This window comes from Saccostrea echinata, unplaced genomic scaffold (assembly GCF_033153115.1).
Source record: "Saccostrea echinata isolate AGI-Se365-2 ecotype Australia unplaced genomic scaffold, CSIRO_AGI_Sech_v1 ptg000033l, whole genome shotgun sequence".
Classification (NCBI taxonomy): Eukaryota; Metazoa; Mollusca; class Bivalvia; order Ostreida; family Ostreidae; genus Saccostrea; species Saccostrea echinata.
The window spans coordinates 17,643,230-17,658,316 of NW_026889782.1; the positions used below are offsets into that span (position 1 = coordinate 17,643,230).

The 15,087-nt window shown below is 32.3% G+C and overlaps 1 protein-coding gene and 1 long non-coding RNA gene across 2 annotated transcripts; both read right to left on the minus strand.

Moving 5' to 3' along the window:
• Window positions 1-1,767: 1,767 nt before the first annotated feature.
• Window positions 1,768-7,336, minus strand: LOC133198212 (fibroleukin-like). Its single transcript, XM_061334336.1, has 6 exons — window positions 7,321-7,336; window positions 4,296-4,346; window positions 4,068-4,204; window positions 3,719-3,815; window positions 3,238-3,405; window positions 1,768-2,021 (listed from the first exon to the last, which is right to left on the minus strand). Exons 1-6 carry the CDS (start codon window positions 7,334-7,336, stop codon window positions 1,768-1,770), a joined length of 723 nt encoding a protein of 240 aa, XP_061190320.1.
• A 5,142-nt stretch (window positions 7,337-12,478) lies between these two features.
• Window positions 12,479-14,315, minus strand: LOC133198913 (uncharacterized). Its single transcript, XR_009722659.1, has 3 exons — window positions 14,097-14,315; window positions 12,990-13,075; window positions 12,479-12,544 (listed from the first exon to the last, which is right to left on the minus strand). It is a non-coding gene; the product is annotated as an uncharacterized LOC133198913 (long non-coding RNA).
• Between the last annotated feature and the right edge of the window lie 772 nt (window positions 14,316-15,087).

Sequence of the window (15,087 nt, forward strand, 5' to 3'; positions counted from 1 at the left end):
TTTTGGTAATGATCTTTATTTTATCAAACAATACATGTCTTATCCAATCCGAGCTAGCATGGCTAAAATATCTTTTCTTAAATCTCAGAAAAAAAACAAACTTCACGATACAAATAAAGAAAACATGATAAATACAGTTTAAAAAAGTCTCTGAACTGCTTCAGACTGATGTATTTAAAAGCCTGTAATGGACTCAACAAACCATGGCTTTCTTTGTTCCATTTCCAACCTGTTGAGATAAATAAGAATACAAAATAGACTGTATACAAAGTATATCAATATTTACCTCCGATTTGCCTTGTATACATCAGATAAGATTTGTTTAATTTTTAATAAAATAATTTTAAAAAGCTAAAATATCTTTTTATATATAATTTAGATTTCGAAATACTTGAAAAGAATGTGTTATCATTCTATGCTCGATACAATGACCTTGTCAGCAAATACAATTTATCATTGAGTCAAATGCTGACTGACGTTTTTCATACTAATTGTTAGGCCATTATTTACACGCTGAATTGTCGACGGATTTTTCCGTTATTTCCTGATCATGACAAGGAGCACACGGCGGGTGTGACCGGTCGGAAGGGGATGCTCACTCCTCCATGGCACCTGATCCCACCTCTGATCTTTGGAGGTCCGTGTTTGCTCTGCTCCTATTTTGTATTGTTTCATGGACTTTTGAGCTTGAATACTGTTCGTTATCTCCATATATTTCATTATCAAGTAATTTTACAAAAACTCACATTACATTAAAAATTTACATTTTTTTTAATTGCTGAAATTTGATGAAGAGGCGATGTGCGATATGTTCCCAAGATAATCAATGGCAAGTACTCGCGTTAAGATGTGTATTTATAAATGTTAACCATTCAGCTTTTAACAAAGATCCGCCGCTTCAAACCGCACAAAACATTATGAAGGTGTAGACTGTGATATACGTGACAGAACATTGTATGGTAGCAGAATTTCAAAAAGAAATGAAAAAGACCAAATTACAATAGAGGGCAATTAATCCTACTGCAATTTCCATTTAAGGTATTCAATGTATAACGACCATATTTTGTACCTAAAAATGAATGGTTCAATATTTTTAATCACGGTAGCATTTTGAAGGTGTTACCTAATAAAAATGCTCCACCAAATGAATTTACAAAATTTTGATTATTTTCCAGTTAATTGCACCTTGAACTTTACATTGAAGTCTATGGGCAGTGCATGTTTTTTTAAGATATTGTAAAAAGTAATTTGAATTTCAAACAAATCTCTTGGTGAAAATAAGCATAAACTCTGTCTCTATTAATCTATGAAATAAAATGAATCATTTACCACAGAAATTTTTAGAAATTAAGAATTTTCTGATTTTAATCAAGGGGAGATAACTCTTCAAAAACTTTTAAGGTGCAAAATGACCGTCGTCTTACTTGTAATCAGTCATGTGAATTTGGTTCATTTCACTTTTATCGTTATCTAGCAATGCATTTTTAAATAGTTTAAATTTATTCAAAATTGATAAAAATCCCTTCATTATACATTGAATACCTTAAGCAAAGTGAGTTCCTTTTTTAATTGATATTTTTTAGATATGATCATATTTTTGAATAGCCATATCCCAATTCAAAGAGAATTGCAAGTGCAGTATACTTCGGGAAACAATTTGAATCAATCTGCACAGTTCGTTATTTTTTCTCTCCTCACTTTCATAATCTCGAATTGCAAATGGAGTTTTGCGGCGGCGGTTGCTATTAAAAATGACTGTTGCACCTACTAGTGTCGTTTGATCAACATCATCGTCTCCTTTATATATTCCCCACTTATAAATAGAGGATTCCAAGGACGGTACCAGTGCTGAGTAGCCCAGGGACCATTGAGGAAGGTGTTACCACACCTGTTAAACCACCAGCCCCCTGGCTGATCGATAGCACAGTTACGTGCAAAATTGTCGTTGTCTTTGTCAATGGTGGTGAAGAACATGCCATTAATAGCACCGGGGGAACCTTCTTTTTTTCTCATTTTGTCACCTGTACAAATACAAGTGTTAATAAAGTAGAACAATGTAAAATACAATAAAAAATACTTGGCAAAAGATTTCTTATGCCCCCGTATCGAAGATTCGGGGGTATATAGTTTTTGCCCTGTCCGTCCGTCTGTCTGTTTGTCCGCAAAAACTTTAACATTGCCCATAACTTTTGATTGGTTGGAGCTATCGTTTTCGTATTTCACATGTGTATTCCTTGTGACAAGACCTTTCTTCGGGTACCACCATATTTGACCTTTTGACCTTGAAGTTTGACCCAATTTTGCAAAAATTTTTCTCAACTTTAACCTTGGCCATAACTTTTGAACGGTTGATGCTAGGGCTTTCGTTCTTCAGATGAGTATTCCTTGTGGCAAAACCTTTCTTTGGGTACCACCATATTTGACCTTTTGACCTTGGAGTTTGACCTACTTTTGAAAAACTTTAACATCGGCCATTACTTTTGAACGGCTGTTGCTAGGGCTTTCATACTTCACATATATAATCCTTGTGACAAGACCTTCCTTTGGATATACCAACAACTTTGACCCTTTGACATTCACCTTGTAGTTTGACTTACTTTTGGAAAACTTTAACCTTGGCCATACCTTTTGAACGGTTGGTGCTAGGACTTTTTTCCTTCACAAATATAATCCTTGTGACAAGAAAACATTGAAGTTAATAATTAACTTGCAATCCGATGATTCGAAATTGATTTTTCGAAAAGAATTTTATTCTTTTTATATTTGGTAAACAAAATGAAAATATAATTATAGTACAAGTTTTGAAATGCCCCTAAATGTACAATAGAGCATTTTAAATTTTCATAATGTATATAAGGAAAGTTTAAAATGTTTTTGTTTTATAATAACCTGTTGCCATTTTTACGCATAGAAAATTTCAAAACTGAGTGTTATCTTGACAAACTGACAGTCTATATCTGCGCCTGTTCAAAAAGGCGCTGAGATGCGAAAAATTAGTAATTGTTCTTTTGCAAAAAGCCCGGTATTAGAATGAAAGTCTCAGGTCTTTCGAATGAAACAGTAGGCGTTTGCAGGGTAAAGAACCTTCACTTCCATGTAAAGTCTGAATTTGCAGCCCTTCATGGTATTTGATGACGCATGAGTTATATTCTTATAAGGGACTTAAAAAAAGCAATAATCAATCATTCAATATTTTGCTCCCTTTTCTTTTGAGAGCAAATTTTCGTTATCACATACCTAACGTTCCCGTGGAATTCCCAGTCAGGAAGAGTTGATACTTCTCAGTTTCATTGGAAACATAGAATTGATCATATATCTGGTACAGTTTTCCCTTTTCCTCATGTGTGATGGAGACATAGAGGTAAGTGTTCCTTCCCTTTGTTAACTGGTGGATGACGTCATTTCCTTTATTGATAAATAAAAAATAATTGATATGTCTATTGCAAAATCAATGGGTTTTCTCTCATTGAAATACTTCAAAGAAGAAACAATTTTTTTTTTTAAATTATTTCTTTTTTTAATTCATTCTTCAAAACTATTCCTAAGTATATGATTCCATTGTGGAAGGTGATCAAGAATGCTCATGTTATGAAAATGAAATTCATTTATCTGCCTTCCTCTGCTTTTATCTTTTTCTTGCCTTTCTAAATTTAATTTGACCATTTTGATCTGAGAGCTGATCAAGGATGGCTTCAATTGTAAACAAAATCATTTTTACCGATCCAGATATTCTTTTCCGGTGAACCAAAACCATTCTTATAATCAGCCCATTTCCTACCAAAATACACGGACCCATCTACCCTTTTTTGTATTGCCTTTGAAAGAAATGCATTTATTTGATATTTTTAATCATATTAATTGGAGTATTATAACAAGCAAAGGTTTAATTTAAATAAAAAACAAAGTCATGATGAAAAACTATATTAGTATTATCTATTAAGTTGAAATGATTCTTTATGTTCCGGATGGTGATCATATACACCTGTTCAATCTGTTGGATGGAGAAAATACTAGTGAAGCTAAATATATTTCTTAATTATAGATTGATAAAGTTAAGTAATAAAAACCGTCCATCCTCCTTCCATCGTCTCCATGTCACAGTAAACCTTCACAGGGCGGGAGATGTCTCCATAGGGATAAATGTCGTACACTCCTGAATTGGAGTGACCATTTTCATGAAGGTCTTTACAGTCTACAGAAAGAGCTGAAACAGAAAAATATAATTTAAATTTAAGATATATACCCTAGCAAGTAGAGGTCGATGTACAATTATTGAGAAACTGTTACATACAAACCTGAATTAGTGTTACAGTTCTCAGGGATTGTCTTACAATCTTCAGCAAGATCTGAAACAAGACAAAAAGAACTCCGTATATATAATTTTGGTTTGAGACAAATAATGTTTAATACAACAGGAACCCATCTTAGCTCAAGCAAATTTTTAGATAGAAATTGGAAAATAAACAATCTGAATTGGTATGACAAATCAACATTAATAGCTAACATGGGAAACGTTGTAGAGTAAATAACTTGATTACAAGAATTTTTTGTCTTGTAAAAATCTTTCTCTTTGTTTATTCAAATGTTTATCCTTTAAATTATTACTACAAATAAAACATTTTAAATTTTAAAATAATTGTACTGATCAGTTTATATATTGGAAGATACACAGATTGTACATTATTGAATCGAAATCATTATCAAAATAAGAGTTTACTTTTTATTTTTTTTTTATTATAGATTATAAAGGATATATACATAATAAAACAAGAATTACTGCCTCTTTGTCGAGAATTCTCTTGTACAGATTACAAATTAATAGGATAGGCTTTTGAAGCCTGAAGAAAATTAATAACTAAAATCAGCAACAGGATGAAGATAAATCGATCGTCTAGGTTTATGTGTGACTCATGAATTATTCAAAATATTTATTAAAAGCAAGGACTTTGGCTTCCATAATTTTTTTTTACCGATTTAATTATTTTTTTTTTTAATTTAATATTAAAAAAACACACATAAAGCAATTATATCTGTCCTTTGCTGCAGATATTTTTTGGATAGTTATGAGCACATAGAAGTCTGAATTTAACAATATACAAAATTGAGCAGAAATATGGGCATCATGGAATAAAAGTTAAAAAGACAACATTTATCAACAGTGTTATATTAAACGTCAAGATTATTTAGAGATAGCTAAACGACGTCCACATTTTAGAGAAATGTTTAGGTTGCTGAATGTGGTTTTTGTTTGGAGAAGAGCTTGGTCAGAACGTAAAATGTTCAAATTATTGATAATACATTTATTTTATTATTAAAATACGCTTGCATTAAACAAGGTAAAGTTTACTACTTTTCTATAAAAAAATCCTAACAAAATCCGTTAGAAATATAATTTATATAGGGCTAACGCTTTTTGTGGGAGGATATTCATAACAAAAATCAAAATTCACAATATTATTTTTTTTTATAATATTTTGCATCTGTCACCTAATACAGGATACTTCATGCAATCATACAAAAGCAGTTTTCAAAGCGTATTTGAAATGATATTTTAAGAACAAAGAGCTTTTGTGGAATATGCATATTTTGCCCCCAGCCCCAACCCCCCAAACCCCAAATCAAATTTTGTTTGTTTTTTTTTTCATTTTAAATTTGCTGAATTGTATACATTGTATGAACAAAACTGAATTAACAAAACATATTATAATTTCGAAGAAGGTTATTGGCAATATATTTTTCGATGTCATCACAAACTAATTGGATTTGTGTTATTTTCAGAAAGATGATTAAATACACAATATTTGTTCACTTTTTTTTCTATATAATTTATAAACGCAAACCTAATTCATAACAATTTTCATATATTTCATTGATATTATCATTCCACACATTATATCAAAATATATTGTTTTGGATCCAACCTGCGCTCAGTGTCTCTTAACTCAAAATATCGAAGTAATTTAAACCTTTTGTCTCTATAAATCAGGGAGAATTTGAAAAGACGTCTTTTTTCTGAGGTCATCCAACATGACGTCTTGGCTGATGAAAATTTAATGCTTTGAAGTCTGCAGATATCCATCATTTGATGAAGAATATAACTATATATATATCTCTCCGTCAAAGTTTAATTTTGGGGACAAATATTGGTCTTTACCGAATAAAATCATTTTACACATTTTTTTCCACCATATTCTGTAGACGTACAAAAGTCGCTATAAGCTTGACATTTGAGCCAAATCTCTAAATTGTCTTCACGTACCACGATTTTTCCCTTCTTTTTTTTTTTAAATTACAGGATATTTCTAACTTAATTAAGCACTAAATTAATTATAAAAACCTTTAATAATTATTATACCCAAAATGTTTTAACTTCAAACATTTTGTGGTGTTATATTTTTTATTTCATTTTTTGTTTGTTTATTGTTTAACGTCCCTCTCGAAAATTTTTCACTCATATGGAGACACCATCACTTGCCTGTAAAGAGCTGCAAATTTTGACCCAAACTCGGCACTCAGGGCCATTGAGCAATGAGGGATCTTTTTCGTGCCAGCACCAACTGCGACACGAGACCTCAGTTTCTACGGTCTAATCCGAAGGACCGGTCTCAATGTCCCACAGTGGGATTCGAACCCGCGACGTAAGGATCAACTCCTTACTCCGCGACTGTAGAGCAAACGCTGTACACGCAGGCAACTTTTTTAGTTGGAAGAAAAAAATGTTAGTTCTTTGGAACTTACTTTTGTGATTGGTAAACTCGGAAAAAACAAAGTTAATTTTCTTTACAGTTGGTAGAGCCATTAATTCTTAACAACAGAAAGTAAACTCCCGCCAAATAATTTTTTCACCGAAAAAGTTTAGTAGAATTCTAAGGTCACACAGTGGTTTACAAGCGTAAATTGGCAACAGTTTTTAATAATATATTGTATAAAAAATAAGTAACATAATTTTTTTTTACATTAATTGTCATGTTCACACGTGTTTATATTAATAGGGTTAAGTTTATAGAGTTACAACTGTATTCAAAAAGGTCAGGTTTTTATACTTTTTCCTTGTAATAAGCAAACTGGACCCCAAAATTTTCTTTTGGGTCTTCAATATTAAAAAATATATATATATTAAAATAGAATCGTAAGTGACATTTCTTAAAGATAACTGTGAAAAATAAAACATAAACCTAAAAGAAAATGTACAAATGAATATTTCGACGTGGTGACAGAGTTATTATAGCAGTGATCATTTAATATATACAGTAAATGATGTATCTTTTAATGCACACAATGATGTTTAATACAAACCTTGATGAGAATAATATCTCCAACCTGCCTCCTCAGACATTTCTGACGTGGATATCGTCTTGTGGATACGGCACTTCTTTATCGTAGGATTGTATCCAAAGACGATACAGTCTTTTTGACACTTCACCGAACAAACAAACAAAGTGTGAGCTTTGTATTCTCCCAGAAGTTCGTTATTGGGCTTTTTGTTATCAAATTCTAGTTTTGCAGTATATATCTTCGAAATAAAGGAAGCGTGAGATAATGTACAATAGACAGAAATGAAACATACAACCCAAACACTTCTCATATTAAAATCTTGTTTTAAACAGCCTACTGCGCTCCTGGAGGATTTTGCAAATTGATCTTACATTGCCAAGTATAAATGTCAGAGCCTTACTGAAAATCCATTGGTTAGTTGCTACGTATTATGTAATCTACTATTGCTTTGATTTGTTTGTTGTTATTTTTTCTTCAGTTTACGTCTGCTGGAATGTCAAATTTTCATATGGTCATATCAAGGTAATATAAGCAAATGAACATATTGTTTGTTGAAAATGTCCCACGAATTGCCTAGGTTTCTAAGCAACAGAATTTTCAGAGGAAAAAAAGCTCTTTTGAAATTCCGAGAACCAGCTACAAATTCTCAATAGGCGTTCAACTGAGGTCAGACCTGTTTAAAATATTGAAAGAAAAAGTTGGGGTTAGTGGTGTAAATTTTGAGATATTGGTCATAATATGCGATTTTCAGGCAAAAAACTGTCATTTTTTATTAAATTTTTAAATATATCTTCATTTCTTGGCAACGTCTGTTGAGTGAGTGTGTAAAATTTGTTCTAAAAATATTGAGAGTTATATTGAATATTCCTATAATGAATGGAATGGAGCTAAAGTTCGAAGATATTAAATTAACAAATGTGCAGATTTGAGAATTTTCTTCTACATATCTTTCCACCACAAGAAATAGTCCCTCATAAATCCTGCTTTTTAATGATTTTGTGAGCAGGGTTATCATTGAATGTTGAATAATTTGCATTGTTGAATTTAAATATGTTATAAAAATTGATGATTGTAAAAAAAAGTTCTGAAGGTAAAGGTTTTTACTAAACTTTTCTTAAAAGCTGACGAGTGACATAACTTAAAAAATAGATGCACACAGTGGTTAGAGCGTTTCCTCTAGAGTCGCGGTGTAAGGAGTTGATCCTTACGTTGCGGGTTCGAATCCCACTGTAGGACGTGGTGAATCCCACTGTGGGACGTGGAGACCGGTCCTTCGGATGAGACCGTATAAACCGAGGTCCCGTGTCGCAGTAGGTGCTGGCACGAATATGATCCCTCACTGTTCAATGGCCCTGAGTGCCGAGTATATGTCAAAATTTGCAGCTCTCCGCCGGCAAGTGGTGGCGTCTCAATATGAGTGAAAAATTATCGAGAAAAAAAACAAACAAAAAACCTTAAAATAGAGGACCCACCTTCAACTTCTGAAAAAATGTAAAAATTCTTATTAGCCACACGCGAATACCTGTAGGATATTTTGCATAAAGATGAATATATGAACTATTTTCTGTATGCAAACTTTGGAATCCTTACTTGGGTGTGGCCACATTCAAATTTTGAAATAACTAACTTCATCGGTATAATTGATGCTGCCTGCGCATGTGCTAAAGACTGTGGCCCGTGTAGCCAAAAAATGTACGTAGAGTAACAAAACATTGCACTATAATATTACATACGACAGGCTTTGCAGAGTACAGAATATAACACCCCTACCAATGTTGTTGTTATTTAAATTTACATCACGTGGTTTTTCTTGAACTAGTCAAAGGTCATTAGGTTCGCAGTGAAGGAGAGCCTTCACACCTATAGTCTGTTTTCTGTATAAAACTCATGACATACCAGTTCCGAGTAATACAGCAAAGTCCTGTATATATATAACTATGTAAACGATTTCATCCAGTTGTCAAAGCAGATCCACGCAAAAGTCATTGTCATCATTTCAATATATTAACAGATTATACCGGTACTTCATCTGACTTTCAACATTCTATTCATTTGCATTTTCTACATTAATGAATATTATTTAATTCCTTGAGAAATATACATCAAACTTATGCATGTTATAAAACAATATTTCCCTCATCATGTTTCAGGAATTTCTAATAGTACAGTAAAATAAAAACAAAAACAAAACAAAAACAAAAAAACTGACCAAAAGTTGGGGGGGGGGGCAACTTTCCAATTATTTGACAAGCAAAACAATTAAAAAAAAACAAAACAAACAAACCTAAAATGACCAAATGTGGGAGAGGGGGACAACTTCCCAAAATTATCTGACAAGCAAAAAAAAAAAAAAAAAAAAAAAACAACAACCAGCATCTAAAGAAAAATTTAATAGCAAAATACTATACTCAGAAAAAGTGCCCCCCCCCCCTCCCCCCGCATTCTACAGGCCTTTAGTAGGGTTCCAATAGCTGATAACCCCTTCCAGGCACGGATGTGTGTGTGTGGGCGGTGGGAGGGTGGAGGTCCCTAGGATGTTCATAGCTATATATTAAATTTAATAATAAAGTACGTTTAACTTATATGACTTGGATCCTCCTCGGATTCATGGTCATCTACACATGGCAAGTTGGTTAGAGAAGTCGAAAACGCGCAGGAAACTAAAGCAGCTTGTTCCTGAGAAGTGCCCTCTCCCCCCAAATAGTTTTTTTTTTAGTTTTAACATGTTTTTTTTTTTTTTTTTTTTTTTTTTTTTTTTAACTTTCCAACTTATTTTTATTGGGAGGAGGGGGATCCATGCATCCCTCATTCCAATATTTTTTTCTCCTCTTTATACTTGTTTTTTTTACTACCTGTTTTGGGGCTTTACTGATTTCCAGGGCATCTAGGAGAGGTTTTTTTTTGGAAGCATTGAGGGATCCTGGAATTCTTCCCCCAAAAGGATTGGGGGGGGGGGGTGTTACATACACACAAACCCTAGCAAGAATTATAAAGTGGCAAAAACAGGGACTTAAAAATCAAGTATGATAACCCTAAAAATAACTATAAAATAACTATAATTTATGCCTAGTACATGTATTTATTTTCTAGCAAACTTTATAATTCTTCAGGGAGGTAGAGAGGGGGAGGGGTCATTAGAACCCCTACAAGCTTTTTCTGGATTTCCAGAATATACTTAATTGTCCATTCAATGGTCTATCTGTGAATTTGAAAAATATTGGTGTTTGTAATGAAAAAAGTATCAAATGAACATTTCAAGAAGAAAAAAAATCTTATCCCAAACGAATGGTGTTCTTTAAGCACAGTATTTCTGCAAGACACACAAAACAGCTTTAAATCTGGAGGGTGGGGGTTGTCAGATTTTGCAATAACGTACCATACCATTCTAGTCTGCCCCTTTTAAATCTGGCTGTTACATGTAGGTGTCAAACTGACCCATGACCTCCCCCAGGTCAAGGTGAGCTAAAATTCTTCACATATCTATTAAAAAGAATCCTTATTGTATGTGCCCTTACCATAGAACCCAGGGTTGTTTAACAATCCTGAGTTAAAAAAAAAAGTTAAAAATCTAGAATATATACATGTAGGGTTCCTTCTACAAACATTAAACTTAGGTCATTCTTGGGCAAAGATCCAAAAACGTTTTCTAAATATTACCATGCATATAAAATTTTATTACCCATTTTTTCCCAATCTTTAAATATTTTGAACCTCTGTTTTGGCCAAACACTGATCACAGCTCCAATGATTACAAGGTTCAATATACATGATATAAAAACACTGTTTAATAATGGCACAGTTTATTTCAACATAATTGAATACTTGTACAGAAGATCGACAGATGCTTAACACAGTGAGGAAAGTTAACATATAAATAAATTTTATGCTCTTAAGCTTTTAGCAAAACAGTCATACATTATTCAGATACTAAAAGATATTTTTCCACTGTGAAAGAGGGAAATAACTCTGGGAAGACCAATAATTTGTGTACAATATATGTAAATAGTTTGATAGTAGCAATTAATTTCATTTGTGATATATACTTGAATTAAAGTCATATTCTATGCTTGAATTCAAATCAGCAGAATTCAGAACAAAACCTTTCCCACTCTCTGAAATAATATTGACAAAGAATCTATAGTCAAGGGAGATAATTCAATAAAAAGCCATATGAGCTGCAATCTTCATGTTTAATTTTTTTGTTGTTGTAAAATTGTAGTTTATCACTGCAGTATTTCAATGACAGAAAAAAGAAAGGATTATAAACTTCTATTATTCGTATTTACATCAGAAAGACTTTTTGGAAATTCTAATTGATGAAAAAATTACATTGTTACCCTATACAAAAATTGACTCCTATATATATTACCTATACATTTGATGCATTAAAAATAAATTTTCTTTTGATAAAATTTATTACATTTTAATGTTATGCTTTTCAAAGTTAATAAGCCATTTAAACAAAACACTTTATATTCATTGTCAACCACTTTTAAAATTGGATCAATACATGTATTATTTCAACCAGCCAGAGGATAAAATCATTCAAAATTGATCACCATATTCTGGATTCAATTACATCAGTGTCTGCTAGCATGTGTTTCATTTTTTGATTGTCTTTTTTTTATCTTCTGACAGTGTACACAAATAAAGGTCTCAATTGGAATCTTAAGACAGTGCTGATGCTGTCTTCTTTCATTAATGCATGATCTAGATTTAAAAAAACAAATCAAACAAAATCATTACCAATTATTCAAAGATTATACATGTATCACATCAGTCTGTTCTTGTATTACTCAAATCTAGTAGCTTAATAATTTCATAATAATTTGTGTAAAATGATTGACTATAGGCCTATGGACCATGATGCTCATCTGAGACAATGTCAAATGAAGATGAAATATGACCATAAATTTAAATTTAAACAAAAAGACCAAGAAATGGCAGGAATTCCTCTTTTTAATTCACAAATCATGCATATATCCAACCCCTACATACTGATTTGACATTGTCTGCATATTGTTTTCCATTCAAGTTGGATGATTTACGACTGGTTGACTGTTTCTATTATGTAATTTACTTCATTAGAAACAAATTGTCATAAAATATTGGTAGGGATTTGTTTTTAATTTTTATTCGTAGTTACTAAATGGTTCCTTCTTCACATGAACTAAGAACTGTTCTCATTTGGTCGACCTACCTTTCAGCATCTGTCACATCTTTGCCTTTCCCAGCATAGCTATGGTAAACGACATTGTCTCTCTGTCCCCTAAACACAATGTACAAAAAACAATCACTACTTTTCTTTCTTCCTGTATAGATAATTCATATGTGCTTTTGTTTACCTCTGTAACATACATTTTATTGGTTTTCACTGCATGGAGAATTCTACATGGGAGATCACTCTCAGTCACTATTTTATAAGGGAAAAAACCCCCATGTATTTAACCTTTTTTCTTTGGAAAACCTTGCCTTGCCAATGTCCTTAAATGAACAAAAAGTGAAGCATTCTGCCATTTAATCCATCATTTCATCCAAACAACCTCTTAAAAAAGATTTTAAAATTTCTTTGTGGACAAAGGGATTAATACATTAAATAATGCATGTATAGAACCTTTCTCCATATATGCAATATCATCCCATATATTTACATGTATGTTTAAAATCAACAATATTACATGTACCATGATTACCTTGTCCAACTTAACATGTACCTTTAAAAGAGTTCTTTTTCCTCATCCTTCAAGTAGTCTTAATATCTACATCCACACTGATTTCAAAGCTTCTTTGTCATAAATACCTAAATAAATAAAGTAGAATATTTATGCATTTGAAATAGTGTGTATTATAATGATACTTTTAATGCTATGGTGACATCATAAAGTTAATGAGGTCACGTTTATGAATATTAGCAAACATTTGTTAACGGTAGTTAGTTTTGTAATTGTCTGAATTAAAAAGCCATGAAGAATTAGAAAGCATTTACAGTTAAAATAATTCATTTGTGTTTTGTGAATTTTGACTTTTTCATTAGTTATACCCGTATACATGTGTACCAGTACTTTACTGTACTAAAAAAATGGATTTTTCTCAAACTATACGATATCATCTTATTTTTATTGCATTTAGAGATCTAGAGAGAAATGAAAATATTTGAAAGACAAAATCTAACATAATCTAACACAGTAATTATATATCAGTCTGTCAAATTTAGAACAATAAAGGGTAAATGATTATATATGGCCCATGGCTCACCTGAATCTCCTTGGCCCCTACCCCTTTTTATCATAATTTTTTTTTTACCCAATTGTATTCCACCCTTTCCCCATGGTCTTGATTTGAACAATCTTCAATCTGCACTACTTAAGAATGCTTGTATATATTTCATATCATTCTAATCATGGCCCTGGAGTTCTTGACAGATTTTCATATATCTAAAATCAAATGTAAAAATTGTATTCCTACTGTGGACCTACTCTAGTAGGCTACTGCCCAACCCACCAGGGCAATGATAACCAATCTATGCTATATAAGGGAGCTTTCATGTCTGGTCTGTGGTCATTGAGTAGAAGATTCTGAAGTTAAACCAACATATCTATTGACCTTCCTTTGAACTTTTTTAAAACTTTAATTCCCTTTATTCAAGAATACTTTGTGCCAATTAAGTTGGTTGAAATTGGCAAATGGATCTGAAGAAGAGAATGTGAAAAGTTTACAAAGATGACACCAAGGACAACAATACTCACAATGAATACACCAATACACAACAGACACATATTTCAATCAGAAACTTCTCTGAGTCTCTGGACCTATGGACTTACACTTTTGACAAATCCTTCATATGCAGTACATTGAAATTGCCTCTGTATGTCTTGATGTGAGTGGGCTGTCACTTGAAATAAGGGTTCCCTCCCTGACTTGTGCTGAGGGATCTTGTAGATGACTGATTGTCCAATCCCATGCCTCCACTGTGTTTCAACATACTGAGGTATGGGGCGATGGAAGTACAGTTCCAGAACTTTGTGAAATAACATTGCTGCAGAGACCTGAAAGTTATATTAAAATGTTTATCAACATGAATGCAAATGTTGTACAACATTGCATAAAACCCTATGGTATAACTTACAGTCAAGATCTAGGGCTGGGATTCATAAAACTTCTTAGTGTAATCTTAAGTTTAAAAAATCACTTAAGTTTTATATTTTATACTTAAGTCCCCTAAGTATTACTTAAATTTGGTAGAAATACTTAAGTGTAATTCATAAACATATTTAGTGCTTAAATATTGACTTAAAGTTAAGTGTCCTCAGGGGGTGTCGTAAGTAGATAAGAAATACTTAAGTTTCTTTATCAAAATAAAAATAATGCTTTACAGAAGACATTTTACTCTTTCAGTAAGAAACCATGCTATTAACAACTAGAAACTTGTTTTGACTTTGAGATGTTTATCAACTGGTAAGATGCAGTATTGTGCAATGTTGATGACAAAGTTGTATCAGTTGTGATGTAATACACATGGAACTAAATACCTCCATCACAAAAGAGTGCGCTTTTTGTTCGGGAAATTGTATGCGTTGCTAGGGTGACCTAACTTAAGTGCTCTAATTTTCTCAAAATTAAACTTAGCTAAGAATTGCACTTAGGATTTATATGAATATGACTTAAGAATTTTTTCTTAGCTAAGAATTTATTTTATACTTAAGTGTGAAACTTAGCACAAATCTTAAGTATGTTTATGAATCCCAGCCCTAGTAAATACTGTCTTTTTGGTGCGAGGTCCATTATGACATCATAATTAATTTAAGGTAGTAC